At 43.1% G+C, this 21,260-nt stretch overlaps 1 protein-coding gene across 1 annotated transcript; it reads left to right on the forward strand.

Annotated features, from left to right (window-relative positions):
- Positions 1–10,145: 10,145 nt before the first annotated feature.
- ccdc92 (coiled-coil domain containing 92) lies at positions 10,146–20,919 on the forward strand. Its single transcript, XM_083783636.1, has 4 exons — positions 10,146–10,272; positions 14,163–14,348; positions 14,947–14,988; positions 19,509–20,919. The coding sequence occupies exons 2-4, from the start codon at positions 14,213–14,215 to the stop codon at positions 20,321–20,323; spliced, it is 993 nt and encodes a 330-aa protein (XP_083639762.1). The 5' UTR covers positions 10,146–10,272; positions 14,163–14,212; the 3' UTR covers positions 20,324–20,919.
- The last annotated feature ends 341 nt before the right edge of the window (positions 20,920–21,260 follow it).

The raw sequence follows: 21,260 nt of genomic DNA on the forward strand, positions 1-21,260 counted from the left end.
GCTGGCAAAATCATTATGAAAAAGCATGTAAAAGGTAATCGACCAACCAAACAGAAACGGGGGCAAAATACATAACCAACGAGCAAAGTATGAGAAAGTAACAGTGTGCTGTCCAACAATCACTGTTTAAAAGGCAAAGTGGGAAACTATGCTCTTTTGTAATCATGAGCTCACAAGACAGGAGAGGGTTGGGGAGAGGAAGGGGACGGTACATTTCGGTGCTTTCTCAGATCTGCAGTCTAAATACTAGCCTAAATTAGCTCTCAAGGTCAATAACCTTGATAACTTTATGGCACATGTAAATAGCCTTGACAACTTTATCGTCTGCCGACCGGGAAGAGATATATATTTTTACAAAGTTTATGGATGACATGGATTGTATTGGTTGCAATATACAACCAAGCTTTGTTCACAAACACATGGACCAACACAAACTAATACAACTGCAGAATTAGTCAAATTAGATCAGCTGACACTGAGCCCAATGCTGAGTTACACACAGGGATCATCACCATGACAGCTTGTGATCATGGACATTTTCATCAATATTTCATTTTTGCCACAGACATTATAAAAAATAAGTGATCAATATTTCTTTACCAGAAATACTGTACATAATAAACTCTTAATGTGCCATAGTGTCTACACCAATGTGCTGCACATTTTAAGATGATAGTAGACATATAAGTTCTTAAAAAAAGAAAAAAGACAATTTACTTACAATCAACATGCCGAAAATGGAGATTTTCGGCTTCTCTCGCTGATGGGTATTTTTCCACCATTTACTGGATAAGACTAAAGACTGTATAAATTAATAACTATATAATAGGATCGATAGCTTGAGAGCTAGAGCTAGAGAGAGCTCCGGAACACCGGAACTGAATAAATACTTTAGAAAGTAATCTAAGTACCATAAATACTCTTTACCAGAATAGAAGCAGAGGGCTTGTAACTTTACAGAAATGGATGTAAAAACCTTTTAGGCTATAATGAGTAAAAGTCAGAGTATACCAGAGTTAACCAAAATACCTTAGAATGAATTTGACAGACACAAGAAGAGAACTCAGACAAGCAGAACTTAGAGGGAGGTTCAATCAGTTATATTCACCATTGTTTCGGGAGAGAAGAAGACATGCCATCCGGACAGCGTTTCACAACAATCTCTGACCATGTTCCATTGAACATGGTTGATATAGCATACCGTAATCAATACACCGGAAAATGTGTTGAACAACAAGGTCAAAAAACATATTTGTTTACAAATGGACAGATAATGCAAGACAGAAAATATCTCACGGGGCAGAGATAGTACTGATATGAATATCAGTTAGTGGAACCGGGTGACAGGGCAGAACGTCATTGAGTGCAGTTTACCAGTCTGTTAGAGCGAATACTAACTTTCAAGGGCAAAAACACAGAGGCTGGGTGTTATGGCCAACGGAAACAAAACAATTCTTATCTAACAACGCTGGCTAGGGGAGAAGTTTTACTATCGAAACTCAGAACCACCGAGTCATAGATCACATGAAAACCGTCATCCACCAAAATAACAGATCTACAAAAGAAAAATACCTATCAATCACGATGAGAATGTTTTAGACCTTGCATAGTTGTGATGTCACGCATGACAATGGCACAATGGAAAAAGAAAGATAAGAGTCAAAATCATCATGTACCTGTACTATAGTAACATACATACATGATGAGTGATTAGATAATGGAAATTAAGTCAAATTGCTGATAGAGTATATTAATTAATTCATTTTAAATCTCATTTGAAACCCTAATCTTACGTGTTATGAGCTTTTCTTTTTATCATAGTGGTGTACATATACAGGTTAGGTTTAGGTTGTACAGGGAAAACCATACTTTTTTCAGTCCAGGAGCAGCTAGCTACAGTCCACAGTTACGTCTCTTTCTGATTAATATAAACTGTAAGAGTTTCTGGCATGGTGTCGTTCACAGTAATGAGCGTGAGTGAGTGGCAGATAAAGGCGCTTTTCATTAGAACTCTCTGGGGCAGTGAGTGTACTGCGCCTGTGTTGCTGCTGCAAGGCAGAGCCGTGCCCTTGCCTGAATGAAAATACAGCATGGAAAGAATTTCCTGAAATGAAACTCAATCTCATTTGCCACTGAACAGCAGAATATACACTGCTGGGATCAGCAACGATCTGGTTTGTAGAGGCAATCCTTAAGTGTTGTTGTATGGTGGCCCAACAATCAAAATCAGACAAAAGAAAGCAATGCCACAGCTGCAATGAAAGGGAAGTTCTGTGGATGGAACAATAACAACATTATGTGTAATTCACTCAGAATATTGGTTAAAGATCCCCCCCCCCCCCCCCTGTACAATTCAATTCTTTCCATCTGAGTCTGAGATGTCGAAATGTTTCTGACCATCGCAGGGCCCCTTTGTTGCTGAGGTGAGGGCCATAATCCATGGCTTTCCTGTGCCGGCTGGTCTCACAGAGCCCAAGCCGGTGTTGAGTTTCCCTGCAGGCAGCTGGGCTAGAGGTTTTTGTGGTCTCGTTCACTCCTCTTTGAAAGAAGATAGCGGAGTTGAGTCCCTCCATGAGGCCCTGTGGACCCTGCCACTGCATATACACTGTGGAGTCCCTGCAGCCAACAGCAAAGGGACAGGCCTACAATGCGCAGCTGGAGCGCTCTGGACATTGACGACAGGTGAATACAATGCCAGCCTAAGGAGCTTATCAAGTGACTCAGAAGACATTGAGCCAAAGTGGTAAACCAGGATGTTGATACAGTAGGTCAAAGGCGTGGAACCGAGCCAGTGTGTCAAAATGAAAACAACAAAATGAAAACAAATAGATTAGAAACATGGTTAAAAAAGGGTTGCACTGACAGGGTGGGGCACACAGCAGCCTCTACTGCAGGGACAGGTACAAGACAAGCCCACACTTTTCACTTATTCTGCAGAGGAAGTGGACAACTTTAGGAAAGGCCTTGACAGTGTGTTGACTGGACCTTTTCGTCAATCTCACTGATCTACTGTTTCTCAATCTGGGAAAGCTTCAGGGTTGAAACGGTTTCCTTGTATTTTGCCTGGCCACACAGATGGTGGAAAATACCTCTGAAGCTGGTTTTGCTTGGCCAGGCATTGCTGTTTTACTTGGAGTCCGCTGCTAAAGGATGAGTAGCCCAGTTCAACTGGAGCAGGTCCAAGGCCTTTGGAGATCACACAGGCACTAAAATCCATATGTGAGATGTATAAACAGCAGCCAGTGTTTATTTACAGCATATGATCCTCCGGCATGTACAGTACCTCATGCTTGCTTGCTCAATGCTCTGGAAGGGGAGTGGAGCTGTGCTGGGACCTGGTAAGCACTGCAAACTGTGTGGCACATCTGTCCAGTCCAGTCTGCCCTACGTAATCCATTTCTAATTGTAGTATGAAAATAATCTAAGTTATTTTTAATCATTTATCTAAAAGTACCAATGCTATTCCACAGCAGATGTTACTGCGGGGATCAATGAAGCTGCCTTCGGGGGGCTAATAGCCCCTTCCCTCCATCAATGTTCCTATAGACTAATACCTATAAATAAACAAATGACATGGTGTGTATGGGGTATGTGGTAACAGGGTCCCCAGTGAGCCTTCAAAACATTCTCACCACGTGCTGCGAAAGTGGGAGAGTTTAATGATGTGTGCTTTAGAGGCTTCCATCACTCACAGGGTTAAATTGAGCCTGCTAGGATCTCCAAGAGAAAATATGCCAGATTCCTGTAAAGACTAACTCATACTCCATCACACGACAGTGTCGCCCAATGACAAGAACTCATTTTCAAGCTAACAATGTGACATATTAGATTGACAATTGAGAATAAAGTGTAAATTACAGATTTTAAATTATGGTTAACTCTCAATTAAGTTCTGCAGCATATGCACAGCAGGGGTCCGGAATTGCAGAGAAGGGTTTAAGGGCATTCTCTCTGCCAAGTGCCGCAGTGTGGCATTTTATGTTAGATACAGTGGCTAGTTTCAAATGACAATATTGGAGCACATTGGTGCATTTATATAATATATGTAATTGCACCATTTATATAAATATAAATGCACCATTTGGTACATATACACAGGAGGGCTTCTGTTGCAGTATGTGTCTAGGACACATGTTTTTGGCACTGTCAGAATTGGGGATCAGCTAACAAACCTCCAACTACTACACTGCCTATGGGATGAGCATACCACCCTGCCATCCTGAAGGCGTGGGCAACAGAGCCTTTCTCTCGTCAAAATGTTCACACCACCAAGCTCTCATCTTTTGATACTGTAACTGTGGTTTGAAAGCAGGAACTGTGGGTGAGAGCAGGAAGCTGAAAACAAAGGCGTCAGCAGAATTCCCCTCATTATTATGACTAAACACGCGTATAAAATATTTCTATTGAAAACTACATCTAAAGCCAATCTCCTATTTCTCTGGAAAAATAGTGGGTATTTTAGGTCTATCTGTGAGCATGATTATGGTTGTGCAGAGAGGAGGGCTGAGGTCGTGGAAATAGGAGACAGTGAGGATTTCTACGGCAGCTCTGAATACAGGAAAGCCTTGTCTGCAGAGGCAAGGAAGCAACCAGGTGCTCAACGGAGACGTGCAGGTATACGAAATATAAAAATCACACCTGTGTGAAGTGAGGGGCGCTCTTATCATCTTACAACATCAATTACAACATGTTTGTTTGAGCAAGGGGTGCTAATGTTTGTTTTAGTCCTCAAAACAAACATTACATTTACACTTTATTGTCTATGGCGTTTTCTTATACAAGCATCGTTGAAAAACAAAAGCTGTATATAGGGGGGGGGCCCTCAAAAATAGAAAAAAGGTGCTCCTGCGATCAATCGGGATAAAACATCTATAGGAAAAAGGTGGAGATTAATAGTTAAAAAGGAGGAAAACTTTATTAAACCAACATGTTTTGACCTATACCGGTCTTCATCAGGGCGGGCCTTGCCTTCTCTGTTGGTATCCAACTTCTCATGAGTCATGATGTGAAAAGATTGTGTCTGTCACAAACAAAGCTTTTGCATCTTGACCCTCCACATGAGTTACCCTGAGGCAAGGGTAGTATGGTTGTGTTATATAATGCAAATTAAACCATATTTGAGAGACCACTTCATGGTATAATGTAAAACAATGTGCAGCAATAATAACTTCCCGATGTGGATTGTCTGATCTAAAGCTTAGCAAGTGTATGGAGTTCTCAGCGAAGGGGCAATATATTGTAGGCCTATATCGTGATATGAGACTATAGATATCGTCTGAGACTTTGGATATCAATTAAGATATGGCATAAGTGTTTTCCTTTCATGAATTTATAGAGAGACAATTAGAGACACAATATCGATATCGCAGTATTTGGTCAAAAATATTGTGATTTTATCCATAGCTCTATAGTCCCAGTTATTTATTTCCTTTTGCATAGTAGCTAAAGCCCGGGACATAATGGATAAATAAGTGCTAGCAACTCAATGGCATTGTAACAGTAACTTAGTACTAGCATTAAGAGACCACCAAACTTCAATTTGATTTGCATTTCAGTTTGATTGATTTACCGGTATCTATGATTTACTATGTCATAATTTCATTTGAGCAGGGTTATGGGTAGTGCACTATTATAGCACACCGTACGCCAGTATGTGTAGGGGATTCATTATACACACATTACAATTCTCAATGTTAATTATCACTTTGTACAAATGTAACGCAGTGGCCTAGTATGGGTTCATTTGGCTACATGTGTACATTCTCAGAGATAAATGAACACTCAGAGTTTTACAGTACACAGTACCAATCCATCCATACCCCACATTTGTCCCCCTGGGGCTGGCCTGTGTGGGCACCTTGACTTACGATACAGCCACTTCAAAGTTAGCGGTCCATTAACCACTAGTAATTAAAGTGTCACTTTAAATGGCATTGGCTGCACTGCTCTCTCTGGACTGTAAAAACGAGTTGCGTAGAACACTTGCTTTCTTTTAGCAGTCCACCCTCATTACCAGAATAAAGAGAAAGAGGTCTGGCAATGGTGGTGTAATGAATAAATAATAAAGCTTTTCCATGTACGACCCAAGTACTGTAATATGTTGATCATAATTTCCTGTCCCTAGTTCCCCATGTTATGTCAGGCACTAACATTTGCCACAAATTAATTGGAGGAGACAAAACTGTGTCAGAAAAAACAATGTTCTGTTGAACTAACATTTGCTTTCACAGCTGCACACATTTCACACATGCAAGCATGCTCATTCTTCCAATACATGTCCACATATTATGTCTGTTGTGTTCCTTGTGCTTCCCAGATGCTAGTGTACAATGTGTACAAGAAAATATAGAAATATTTCTGTGTGAGCAGCAAGAAATTGCAACAACTGTCTGTGTCCCTTTTACAATTTCAGAGAAAGGAGATTCAAAAGTCTATACGTTGACTCAACATCTGGTGGAAATATGAGTAGCCATACCAGAAGGGCTGTCCCCTGTGGTGTGTGCGTGCGTGCGTGCGTGCGTGCGTGCGTGCGTGCGTGCGTGCGATGAGAGTTGGGCATCATATGAGCACAGGGATTGCATGGAAGAGCACAAGTGTATACTGTATATCATAGCATAATGCAGTACATTGACTGGGACGCTGTTAGATGATAATGTCAATTTCTGATGGTAATTGATTATAAAGGCTATTTTTCTGCTAATTTGTAATGGTACATATAAATCTGTTCTGATGTCCTCAGAATCAAGAATACAGTTATGGACTTTACGTACATTATTGTCAAGGTTCTGTCATGCTAGTAGACCTTCTTTGAAGTGATCACATAGCCTAAATGACAAATTTAGCTCAACAGTGGAGTGATTATGAAAAAAAAAAAGATCTTGGAAAATTAAATTAGGTTTTCAGAGTTTTAGGGTGTTCCGCTTTGCCAACCTCAATATAATAACTGTTAAACTATTACAACCTGAGAAGTGTTGATATTGGCAGCGTGACCAGGCAGTAAAACTGTGCCACATTCACATTGAGCTGCCATACTATGATCATATTCCATGTGCAATTCATTGTGTATGACAAAGACCAGAGTAGTGCTGCAGTCAATATTTAACTAACTAGTAGTAACCCATGACATTCAGCATTGTTTAGTTCCATTTAAAATGTAACTTTCAGATTATTGAATGATGGTCTGCAGTTATAACAAAAGCACAATAGTTTGCTCTTCTTATTATACAACTTCTAGCAGTATGAGGAACTGGGCCTAAGTCCAACAGCATTGAAAGAATGTATTTCCTAGCCTACCGATATTTAATAAATAAAAAAATATATATCAATCTACAGACCTCGTAAATCACAGACATGTTTACGAGTCCTGCTAGCTTGTTAAAGTAAATCCCACTGTGGACACCTCTGGTGTGAGAGTACTGTAGGCTACACTTAGTACTTTTACTTTACTGGAGTATTTAAAATATTCAGTACTTTTACTTCTATATCCTCAGAGGACAACAATTATTATAATTATTTGAAAACTTTAGTTACTTACTGTAGATTTTGATTATTATTACAAAACATACATTAATTACTTCAGCCCTATATACATTTCGGCCATTTGGAAATAACCGATTTACAAGCTCACAATGTGTCGCAACTCGCGATGCAACACACTGTGAGCTTGTAGATATTTGTAGATATTTTCAATAATATTGTACATTTGATAACCTTAAATGGGACATTTTGCACAATTTTACTTTTACTTTTGGTACTTTAAGTACATTTTTATACCAATACTTTTGTACTTTTACTCAAGTACATTTTGAATTCCAGACTTCTACTTGTAACAGAGTATTTCTATATTACAGTATTGATACTTTCATTTAAGTAACAAATGTGAATACGTTTTCCACCACAGGCATATTGGGCGGCTTGTGGAAAGGACGTTTCTGGATCCAGTCCAGTGCCGGATCACCGATAGTCAAAGGTCAAGAAAACATTGACTGTCAGCTGGGTAGAAAACAGCGGAGTTTGAGGACCAATTCTGCTTGTTTTGCTTGGTTAGACTCTCTGCTCTCATTGAGCTATTTTACTGCCTGTTATTATATGAATGGGGGAGAACTCTTGCAGCCTATAAGTAGAACAAATTACACGTATACGGTGCTGTATGTACATGTCTCTGTTGGGGAATTATTTTCACCTCCAAAGGTGTACAGAAATTATACAGGGGCAAGGATCTATTACAGTGCCTTTCCTCCAACTGGTTGGTTGGTTGGTCCCCCATCACCACCACCATGCACCACCACCACCACCAAACCGTGCGCGCGCACACGCACACACACACACACAGACACACACACACACACACACACACACACACACACACACACACACACACACACACACACACACACACACACACACACACACACACACACACACACACACACACACACACACACACACACACACAATATGAGGACCCGGGAAGTGTGCCAAAACCACTAAAAAAATAAAGAAATAAGACGAATTTAATCCCTGTCAAGAACATGCCAAAGCCAGGGCAATAGATTAAAGGCTGCTTCCAAAAAACAACATTTGAGGAGGGGGACAATAATCCCATTTATTCCATGAGATGCTTTTCTTTTTTATACATACTGTATATACAAGACTCTTTCTTTGGCTGGGTATGAAAATTGATTCTTTTGTTTTTGCTTTTGGTTCATATCATTTTACGCAGTAGCTCTGCCACTGTGGACTTACTCTTGCCAGGGATAATTTAAGGCAGTTTTGTCTGAATGTGCGATTGAGTGCATACTGCAGAGGGTGAAATATAGGCTACTGTAATGCAGATGAAAAGTCTACTGTTCTCAGAGTTTATATACCTGTCATAAGCAGAGGAACCTCATAACCAATGCTGTTATCAATTCAAGGGGTGACACTATAAAGCAACATTATTAAAGCACACTGCAGCTTTAAGATCATGACGTAATTAATTGTGCAAGCCAAGGTATACAATCAGTGGAAGAAGTTGACCATGAGTATAGTTGACCAACATGTAGGCTACTATAATTGTACATGTGCATATTTGTGTGGTGAGCACGCACACACACACACACACACACACACACACACACACACACACACACACACACACACACACACACACACACACACACACACACACACACACACACACACACACACACACACACACACACACACACACACACACACACACACACACACACACACACACACACACACACACACACACACACACACACACACAGGGTAAAGAATGAAGCTGTCATTGAAAGACAACACTTCCCTCTACTGGGGGCATTACTGACTCACACAATTGTGCATACAGTAAGTAAAAGTTAAAGAAAAAAACTAAAACGCGCGCGCGCACGCACACACACACACACACACACACACACACACACACACACACACACACACACACACACACACACACACACACACACACACGCCCTCGCTCACGTACGTATTGGCAATATGCAGTGCAGTGCACTGTGCACGTGCTGTATTTGTGTGATTCCGCTAGATGGGGCAAATGTATCACTGGTGAGCATGCAGGTGCCTGAATCTGTTGCTATGGTGATGACACTGATCACAACCTGGACACACACACACACACACACACACACACACACGCCCTCGCTCACGTACGTATTGGCAATATGCAGTGCAGTGCACTGTGCACGTGCTGTATTTGTGTGATTCCGCTAGATGGGGCAAATGTATCACTGGTGAGCATGCAGGTGCCTGAATCTGTTGCTATGGTGATGACACTGATCACAACCTGGACACACACACACACACACACACACACACACACACACAAACACACACACACAGTCAATGCACGACGCCCTGACAGCAGTGTACTATGTCATAACTCATAGGACTACAATAAAACCCAGTGGCTAGAAATACGTGACTTTAAATTGAATATGTAGCTTTCCGTCTGCACCATCAACCAAACAAAAAAGTATTCCAATACCAACTGAACGTGGGGAAAAGATTCTCTCACTTCCCATGATGCATCGCTTTATTTTGTAGTAGCTCTGGGAGATGAGAGAGATACTGACACACAGCCGCCCTCTATAGTCTGTACCATCATCCGACCAACACCAAAATCATCTGACAGCATTAACGACATGCCACGCAACATAAGACGCACATAGCCGGCGTGGCTTGCCTATCCAGCCTCACTTTACAATAATTTACAAAACAGTCGGTCGTCGTGCTTTCGACAATAAGGTAAGTTAATGTCACGCGTATAGGGTATAGGGTAAGGTGCCATTGTAGCCGAGTAAGCTATTCGGCTAGCTTTGCTTGATGCCACTGACATTGGATTGGACAGCTCCTCCTCTATATTAGCAGCAATCCTAGAATAAATTGTTAGCTACCCTAGCTAATGTAGCACCGTGTGATGATAATGATGATGATGATAACCCCACGACGTCTTGCAGTGATCATGGCATGACCTATAAAGGCCACTGTCTGTGTCGACGACAACGAAAGTAGAGAAGTAGCCGACAGTTAAGGTTCATACGGCACGCCAGGCCCCGATTGTTTACAAAAACAAATGTGTCATTTTCAAAAAATGAATTGATTTTGTATTTCCTGAAATAGCCCGTTGGCTGAAGCTTTACCAATAAATGTGGTACACAGTGATTTACGGATCGCTAACGTTCGATTCATGTTGTGAATAGTGGATGGGGTGCTGTCCGCAATGCAGGTGCTGAAATTGTAAGTGCCGTGAAAAGTCGGTATGCTATGAAGCGTCTCTGCAGCTCTTTGCATGCTATTACTTAAACTGCAGCCAATGGCAATTAATGTCGGTTGTGTTTAATTTCACCATAATACTTTATTTACGTTTGATAATTGTGAGATTTGTTGTATTTTTAAAAGGCTCTGTTATTATTAGCCTAAATCAACTTAAAATAAAACGTGTTGACAGAAACATTTTTGTAGTGTGATCTTATACAATTTAATTTGATAACCCCCCTGTAAGTCTAGTTTGAGTTTGGGAGATTGCATTAAGTAAACTAAAGTCAATAAGTAATTACATGAAATATATTAATGAATACAATGCTGTCCTCAAGCAGCATAATATGTAGCCCGAATTTGACTAAAAAGTTTGCATATCATGAGAACCTCCCTCTGCCTATACACAGGAGGAACATCAACCACGAGATGTCTTGTAGATGCTGTGGGTTGCTAGCTACTAGTCTGTTACACTGCTGCAGTTCATTGATTATTTATACACTCTCTATGGGGAAATGCTGCCTTGTTGTGTGTTATGAAAAGGAAGACACAGCATTGCAAGCATGTGGCCAGTTTCCTAATAATATGTGCCTGGGCAGGGGGCACTGCCAAAAACCTGCTAGTGCTACTACAGTCATTATTTTTATTTAGAAAAGTTTTAATACTGTATGTACTGTATACTATAGTAGCATTGTCGCCAGGTCTATGATAAATCAGTCTATGGCTATCTGTTTCCACGTGGAACGCTAGCCTATTCTTGGAAAGGAGCAGGATGAGAAATATGCTTGCCATGCAGGGTTTACGGGAAGGACTCTGGATTACTCATCTATTATAGATGATCTCTCCACCCTTTATGATCATTGACTGTGTCTGTGATTACGTGGCTGTGCTGTGCTGAGGAGGTCAAGTCGATCCACGGTATCCCTTTTACTTTTGTAACCAGTAATAAAAAAGGGGAGTGGGTTCATGTCCAGAGAGGTGACACAGGATGCATAATTCATGTCAGTGTGCGATGATGTAATCGAGAGAAGCACCGAGATGTTTTATTGAAGAACGTTAATGTATGCAGGGGAAGTGCTTTCTCTGGGGGGGGGGCTTAACGTGCTCTCAGCCTGGTAGCAGGCAGATAGTACCACTGTCTGGGAGAGGGTGGAGACCGTGGAACTGAGTGATGATGGTCTCTTTATGTGTCTGGCATTGCTCTGGAGGTAAGGGCATCCAATGAGGCATGGAGAAAGAGGGAGAGAGACAGTGTGTGTGGGCAGAGTGACAGGGGGTGGGGGGGTTGCCATCATGCCACACCCTGTGTCACTCTGTTGTCTGCCCCCCCACCCCCACCCTTTATTGTGTTAGCTGCTGCACAATTCTTAAAGGCTGTGTTTCTGTCATGTTTTGCTTGAGCGTAGCCTACCTGTTGTGCTACAGGATGTTAACAGTGACATTTGCTAAATCCAGGTTATCCGTTATGTTCTGCCTGAATCATATTTATTTTCGATAATTAGACATTTATGCGTGCTTAGAGATTTTAAGTTAATGTCTTTCTTACGGTAATTTTTATATTCAGTGCTGAAGAGGACTATTTCTCAACCCAACAGCATTACGGTAAATTCAAGCGATATATTACAGTGTTATACCCTTGAGACATGCCTCCTCTGAAGGTTTCAGACAGCCCACTTTCTCTGATGGTACAATCAATAGCTCAACATCAGCAGTTTGTTGGCCAATTACAGTGAGCTACAAAGGCATACAGGGCCTATTTATGGCCCCTCTCCCTTTCTCTGCACAAAGCCTTGTTTTATCGTTGGTCTACCCTAATTAATGATGACAAAGTAAGCCTGAATATTTATATGAGTGCACCTCTTGATTGATTGATTGATTGATTGCGCTGGCTCCCTGCTCCAAACACCATGAAAAACACTCAGTATGCCCGTTGGGCACCGGCATTCTCGGGATCGATGCAAGTTGGAAATGCATGCCCAGCCAGATTATGTAATATCCATTGTACCCATGTCTGTCTGTCGGTGTTCCTTTTGTGGTCCTATGTATTCAATTCTGTAAATATATTTTACAGAAATGTCTTTTGGCATGGTAGAAGACTTGTTAGGTCCAGTTGCAAATAGCAGATTATTTTATGACGGTTTTGAGGGAGGGTAGGGAGTCACAATGGTCCGGGAAGCTCAGTCGGTAGAGCACTCGCAGTTCAAGTTCAACCGCAAGGTCATGGGTTCGGTCCCGGGCACCGCCAACTCAGTGTATGAGTAGCACGGCTTGATGTTGTGCGGTTAAGTACTGGGAGCTGATGGTAGGTGTTGCGCTCCACCTCAGCATTCCATCTCCCAGAGGTCTAGCGCATTGAAACCGGGATAGACGCCCGCACCCTGGCTGATACCGACAATAAACCTCTCTGACTTACTTCCTAACTTAGGGAGTCAAACTTTTTGATGGCTGTTGCTAGGGCATTCCACATTTTGGTGGCATTATAGTAGAATTAATTCATCCCTATGTTTGTGTCGAATCTGGGGGGAATGAGATCAGTAGACTAGAGCTCCCTCTGGTGTTGTGCCTGAGGGCGTCACTCACTTTTTTGTGCTGAGTTTGAAGTCGGTTGGTCAAACAGTTCAGAGAGATGTGAACTACTAACAGACAGACGAACACACAGAGGACACACAGAGATTTATAATTAGATACTGCTTCTTTCCTGATGACAATAATGCTGTCTGTATCTGGTGGGCTTTTCTTATGGGAAATAAATGATTCTTAAATGTGGTGACATGGTCTTGTGTAAAACAGTGTTTAAATGGTCATTTACATAAGGTTCTGGATGGATGTTGTGGTACAGTTGTGTGGAGCAGCCATCTTGGCTCAGTCAATCATATCTTTTTTTTTTCAAAATATGTTTATAACAAAATAACAAAACGTACTTAAATACATTCCAACATACCTCTCCCTCCCCCCTCCCCCCAACATATATTCAAATACAGTACAAAACATACGTACGTACAAAAATATAACAAAAATGACTAAGATAATACAACAGTACAGTCGATCCTATCTTAACATATTTGATTTAGTCATTCAAAGTGGCAAGTGGCTTTCATTGTGGATGGATTTGAAGGTATTGTCCAATAGCAATCATTTCAGTCACTCATCCAAAGCAGATTATCTTGGCCAGTTTCACTTACAGGCAAAGTAGAAGCTGGAGCACATCCCAAACCAACTGTTTATGGTGAAAGGGTGAGAATTAGCGGCTTGATCTCCAGATGGGACAGCAGTTATTTATCCACCCCCCCCTCCCCCCCCTCTCTCTCTCTCGCTCTGTATCTCCCTCTCGGTCATGCTTTTCCCTCCGTTGTTTCACCATCTCCCCTCCTGTCATCCAGGTTTGCATGTCATAGTGGCTGTGGTGTCCATTTGAGTGTAGTCGTCAGCCATGGCATCAGCCAATGTCACCCTGGAGAATCAGCTGCATAGTGCCCAGAAGAACCTGCTGTTCCTCCAGCAGGACCATGCCAGCACATTGAAGGGACTCCACACAGAGATCCGCAAATTACAACAACACTGCTCAGGTAAAGCCATCACACACCCCCTCATCTCATCTCTCCATGATGCTGTAGACTAGACAGGCTCAGCAACAGGGATTTCTCTGAATTACACTTTGTCGAACGACAGAGTCATGCGCTGTGATTATTCATTGCGTTCTGAGCTTGTAGATCGTTGTTATACGACAGAGTATACATTAATCATAAGCAGAGCAGCATCTATATAGACAACCTAGTAGAGAGTTGCTAGTGCAACGTGTGTAGGTTCTTTCAACTATATATACTGCACTTTCATTCATACTGATGGAGAGAAGCAGCCATGATGGATATTTACCTATAGATATTCTCAAATCACACAAGAACACAAGATCACTAGCCGTGTCTGTGACCAAGCCATGATTTATCTAGCCCATCATATTAAGCTGACCTGGAACTCTCACTAATCCTGGTTAGACAGTAGTGGGCCATATGGAGCACAGGGCACTGCTGTCATTGATTTCCCTAAACAAGTCGGACTCCTGCTACATGCCTACTGATCTGTCTGAGGAGCATGTTCTTGGATAGCTTAGCATACAGGTCACTGCCTGATTGCTTGCTGACATATGACCCTCTTCTCTTTTCACAGAGCTGACATATGAGCTGACCGTGAGAAGCTCTGATCCCTCAGGTAAGAACTTTCGCAGGCCTTGCCACAGCACAGGGCATTAGTTTCATATTTAGCAATTACTGTCTAGTCCATGCCGGTGCTGCTAAGCGCATAACACTGCTAATCCATGATAGAGATTTAATTAATGAAATCGAGTACAACTAGTCGTGTATAGTATATCTTTGGTCCGTCCAACACTTTACTTCCAAACAAGATCTCTTGAAAACTACAGGCTGGATTGCAGTTGGGTTAGCTGTGCACGTTCATGTAGAGAATGAACCCTGCTGATTTGAGTGACCCCATGCATGGCCTTTCCTAGTATAGTGCCACCTTTACAGTAGGCCAAAATGTCCACTTGTATCAAACATCTAGCAAAATCTAATCAAATTGAAGTCGGATGGATTTTGATTGCAAGCAGTGTGCTCGTTTTGGGTCTATATAGGTCAATCTACTATCAAATGAGCTCTTTAAATGCGTCACTCATGCCTCAATCCTGAAAGATTGAATGCTTTCTTAAATTGTGCTTAGAATAAGGTTTGGCCTGGATCTCAAACGTGCCGTGAAAGTGCCCAAGACCAGTTAAAATCCATAAAGCAACCAAGGGCTATAAATATAAGAGTTCTCTGCTATACACAAACGACGGCTGTGTCTGCCCAAGACGTAATGTAGAGCAAGAGGGTCTGACAGTATCCTGTAACACATGACTTCTTCTGGTTTGTGCGTGCGTGCGTGTGTGTGTGTGTGTGTGTGTGTGGGGGGGGGGGGGGGGGGGGGGGGGGGCTTCATAGTTGCTCCATTGTCCCTGACCTGGCTCGAAGAAGATCCCAGACAAGGCTAGACTATCTTTCACATTTTTTAACCAGACTTAACCTTCTGAATCCTGTTTGAGTATGTAGCATTACAATACTCAAAAAGGGATGCCGGGTAAGTCTGGTTAAAACGTAGAAACATAGTCTAGCCTTGTCTGGATCTTCTGTAACTGAAGAAATGTTCCTTTATAACAGGATGTCGGAAGGGTATATCGGTTCCATGCTCCCCCCACCCCCCCCCCCCCCCCCCCCCCCCACACCAATACTGATGCAGTTCTGAGCAATATGGTTTATGGGGCTGCTGTCAGAGGCTCTATCTGGTTAACTGTGGGGACAAACACAGAGATTGCAGTGCAGGAATGAGATTATGTGTCATAGTGCTAATGCACAGACTCCACCCTGCTTAGTGCAGCAGGGCTAGGCTGTGCCAGTTGGGGGAGAAAACACACTCACGCATGCACGCACGTACGCATGCACGCACGCACGCACAAGGCAGGCAATCCCCCCGAGCTAGTATGACAACAATAACCATGTCCTTCATCAGCCATTTCTGTGATAGGGAAGAAAGACATCCATAGACCAGAAAACTATACTATTCAGCAGCCACGGTCGACAATATAGATAGAGCGTCGCAGTCCCGCCCCCTACCAGGGCCCAGGGAATGATTCCCCGTTCATTTTCCTCATTGACATTTCAAAAAGTATTTATTCAAAAACCTTTTAAGACTTTTGTTTGTTGTCATGATTTGTTACAACTCGAGTTGGCTTTGTCCGCGGCGTAAACGTCTTTAAAATAAATACTTTTTGAAAAGTAAAGGAGAAAATTCACTTTTGGGTCTCACGTCGTCATGAAAGGGGGCGGGGACTGCGACGCTCTATAGGACTCACACAGCAGCAGGAAGCCCAACACCTACGCATTTAAACACTGTTTTTTGTTTTGTTTTGTTAAGCCGGTGGCCAAAAGTTATAGATCACAAAGGCTTTGCAGGTAGAGCACATGACATGGCCCTAAAAATATATATAATTTTAATATAAAAAACTATTTTTGCATCTGCCGCTTGAGATGACCTGAGATGACTTGATTGATTGACATAAAAAAGGGCTGTCAGCTCAAACACACAATGCAATAGTTGTTGTTGCGTACAATCATCAGTAGCAAAGTCAAACACCAAAAATAAAAACCCTACCATTTCCATTATCCCCCCTCTATTTCCCATTCCATGTGCGTTTGTCTTATAGTTTCTCTGGCCTCTGTACTACTGCCACCTACCGTCCATTCATTGTATTACCACAGTGGGTGAAAAAAACACACCCCTTAAGACTAAATCCGACCAATCAGAGTTGTGTGGCTTCCAGAGGTACCTTTGACATGACATTTTGTGTGTGTGTGTGTGTGTGTGTGTGTGTGGTGTGTGTGTGTGTGTGTGTGTGTGTGTGTGTGTGTGTGTGTGTGTTGTGTGTTTCGATGTGCAGGGGCGTTGCTGAAAATGAGCACCTGTGCTCAGCTACTTCCCTGGGTAAAAAATAAAAATAAATAAAAAGAAAGGTACCTTTCAAAACCTATAGAAGTCAGCCTGTACAGATGAAGGGGACACCACTGTATGTAGCCTCAATTACATTTTGTAACTATTTTCTGCAATGGGATGATAGTTTTATTACATTTTGTAACTATTTTCTGCAATGGGATGATAGTTTTATTTGGTGGGTATATGAGCTGGTTGTTTATTGGTAGCCTATATTAGCCCAATATTGGCGTTATGCATTTCACTTGAATAATGTTGTGTGCGCACGTGCGCGTGTGGAGAAAGACAGTTATTTAATGAAAGTGAAGATTATAACTGTCATGTATTGGTAGCCTATATTTGCCCAATATTGCCGTTACGCATTTCACTTGAATAATGTTGTGTGCGCACGTGCGCGTGCGGAGAAAGACAGTTATTTAATGAAACTCAAGATTATAACGTCCTGTCTCGCTGCCGCGGCGCCGCCGTGCGTGTATAGCCTGTGTGTGTGTGTGGGGGCGTGGCGAGAGAGAGAGAGAGATCGTGGCTTCCAGGCGTGCGTGTGTGTGTGTGCAAGCCAGGCGTGCGTGTGCGTGTGTGTGCAGGCGTGTGTACTCGGCAGTTGGCTGGCAGGCGAAAATAGCCAAAGCGTTCCGTGTAATCGTAATATGTAGGCACAAACAAACTACAGACAAAGTACAATGTTGATGGAACTAGGAACTAAGAGATTCGCTGAGAGAGCGATATTTTAAATACAGAGATTTAGAAGGAATAAGCTAAATCGTGAGGCTACAATTCCTCTCCCCTTCCTCGTTTCTCTTCTCCTGCGGGAGATCAGAATGAGATTCTGAGAGCTAGTGTGGGCCTATTAGAAGACAGGGCCGTGTTGCCAGGTTTGCGAATTGTAAGCGAGTCGTAGTGTGTGTTGAATGGCATTTGAATGGCATTTGTGGGCTTGTGAATGAATTTTCTCACATGTAATTTTGTGCTCACTTGCATAGACCTGGCGAATTTAGCGTGGTGAAAGGGCAACAGTGTTCCGGGGGTGTGGGTGCTTCGGGCGATAATGTTTGTAGTAAACAAATGCATTGCCGCCGTGAATGTGGACGGGAGGCATCTTTGGTGGCACTGCAATGAACATTTTTTGGCGGGTGGTGTCGAGTGTTGGCGTTGGGCGCGATAGGAGGAGATGGGTCCTGGACACTGCGAAGGTAAGTGTATGACGTCACTGCCGTGTGAGTGTGTGTGGGTGTAGTGTGTAAGATGGTGTTGTGGGTGTTGCAATAGCGACGTAGCTGTTGTGGCTTTGGGTTTCTTGCCATGTGTTGGGTACAAGTTCTCTAATATATAATAGATAATAGATAATGCAAATAAAAAAATACACAAACCCGTGGAATAGCGCCCTCTAGTGATATTTAAGTCAGACTTTGGTGCTCTATACCAGGGGTGCCCAAAAGGTAGATCGTGATCTACCAATAGATCACAAAGGCTGTGCAGGTAGATCACATGACATGGCCCTAAAATAATATTAAAAAAGGAAAAAACTAAAGGCATCTGCCACTTGAATTATGGTGACGTCATTGATTGACAGACATCAAATAGGTGCTGTCGGCTCAAACCCACAATGAAATACTTTGTTTTCAAGAGTGTTGCGCACAAACATTACATAAGTTATACAAAACAAAACAGTACCAATTACAATTTCCCCCCTCTATATCTCATTCCGAGTGTGTTTGTCTTATATGCAACGCCAGCACTGCAATTCAAAAGCCCCTTCAGGTAAAGTTTTAAACTATTTTCAGCAATGGGATAATTTTTTGGTGGGTAGATCTTGTTTTGCTGGTCATTTTTAAAGTAGCTCTCAAGTCAAAAAAGTGTGGGCACCCCTGCTCTATACAGTCCAAGTGAAACTCTTGAGTCTTTGTCCGCAGAGGAGAGTGAGGTGATTCAGGGTGAGGGCTGCACTAAGAGACAGTAATGAAGGTCGGAGGACGGCAGTGGCCTTTCTATCTACCAGAGCTGTAATATGAGACTGGCGCTCTCTTCTCACTGCTGATGATTTACCATAGGCTCGCACTGTCCCCCTACCGCCCCCCCCCCCCCCCCCCTCCCAACATCACCTGACAGACTGTGTGGTCAATGTCTGCACTTACATAATGTACTAATTGTGTGTGTGTGTGTGTGTGTGTGTGTGTGTGTGTGTGTGTGTGTGTGTGTGTGTGTGTGCACAGACAGCAGCGAGGCACGCTGCAAGGAGCTGCAGAGGAGGTGTGAAGAGCTAGAGGCCCAGCTGAAGGAGAAAGAGGAGGAGAACACGGAGCTGCTGAGGGACCTGGAGCAGAAGAACGCCATGATCTCTGTCCTGGAGAACACCATCAAGGAGCGGGAGAAGAAGTACATGGAGGAGCTGAAGATGAAGAGCCACAAGCTGGCCATCCTGTCCGGCGAGCTGGAGCAGAGGGCCAGCACCATTGCCTATCTCACCTCCCAGCTCCACGCCACCAAGAAGAAGCTGTTGGCCGGGAGCTCCTCCGAGGGCAGCCCCAACGTCAGCCCCATAGCCTCCTCCTACAAGCCCACCCCGCCGCCCGCCAAGGACAGGCAGCCGGAAACCCCCCGCCGCCGCATGAAGAAGAGCCTCTCTCAGCCCCTACACCCGGAGCTGACCGAGGTGTACCGGCTCAGCCCGGACGGAAGTCGGCGAATGGTCCTCCGCGAGGCGGTGGATGCCATGCCCGACCCCACGCCCTTCCTGCAGGCAGGTAGAGAGACGCCCGAACCGCACATGATGCGGCGACCTGCCGTTATCCCCCCCATTGCCCCTGACCGCTCCCCCGTCGTCACTCCCCTGGGTGCCTCGTCCAGTCCCCGCCACAGCCCCGCACGGGACCGGCAACATCGGGCACATGTGGGTGTGGCCCACCGCATTCCCCACGAAACCCCTCCCCTTGCCCCTCCCCAAGCAGAGCTGGAGACACTTGCCGTGGATCAGGTGAATGGAGGCAAGGTGGTGGGGAAGCGCTCTGGGGCAGACAGAACAGTTTAACTGGCTTCATGCATAAACATACATACACATACACACGCACACATGTAAACATACATGTACTGCACACATACACACTTGTACACAACACGTGCACATTATGCTGCAAGAGCAGGAAGGAGCCTCACCCACTGTGTAACCTGCTTTTTATGCAAAACTGCTATTCAAAAAGAAGAAAAACAAAACATTAATCACTTTGTTTATTGATCTTCCTTAAAAAAAGAAACAAAACATTTTCATGGACTACAACTGTATTTCATGATGTGGAAAAGGACTACAACTGTACTTAATGGTGTAGAAAAGGACTACAACTGTACTTCACACTCACAGCATGCCAAATGTATTCCTTTTGATGCCCCCATGTGACTTACTCAACCATACATGTATTTTTGCTTTAAACTTCAATTCACTCCGTTGTACGTGGTGCATACTGTACTGTACAACACAATTCTCGGCCAAATACCTGCATCAGTGCCTGTCGGATTGGTTTATTCATTCACATACTGTATAGTCATCGCTATTGCTTAACTATCTCTGTCTGTTATACATTTTCTCTGCAGCACATGTCAAGAGCCTATTATCAACATGTTCGCAGCTACAGGCATAACGTAGATGATTAAAGTACTACTCCCTGAATGTCTTTCATCTTAATGTGATGTCAGTATATGAATATTACGGTAGTAAAGCGTTATTTGCTATTTTAACTGGCTGGTCCAAAAGGTGAAAAGCAAACATTCCACTGGCTTTTGCTAACTGGAAAAAAAGCATTGGTTTAAATGCAGTACGATTTAATGTCGATAAGGGAGTTGTGTGTGTGTTGCGCACGCGACTGAGAGATTGAGTATTTCAAGGCAGATGCATGAGGTTGGTTCTGTACTGTAGGAGAAGTGACGTTTTTGGCTTAAATAATGTCTAATTGTCTATCGATAATATTTGTGAT

Source organism: Protomyctophum parallelum, assembly GCF_964188405.1.
Source record: "Protomyctophum parallelum genome assembly, chromosome: 15".
Classification (NCBI taxonomy): Eukaryota; Metazoa; Chordata; class Actinopteri; order Myctophiformes; family Myctophidae; genus Protomyctophum; species Protomyctophum parallelum.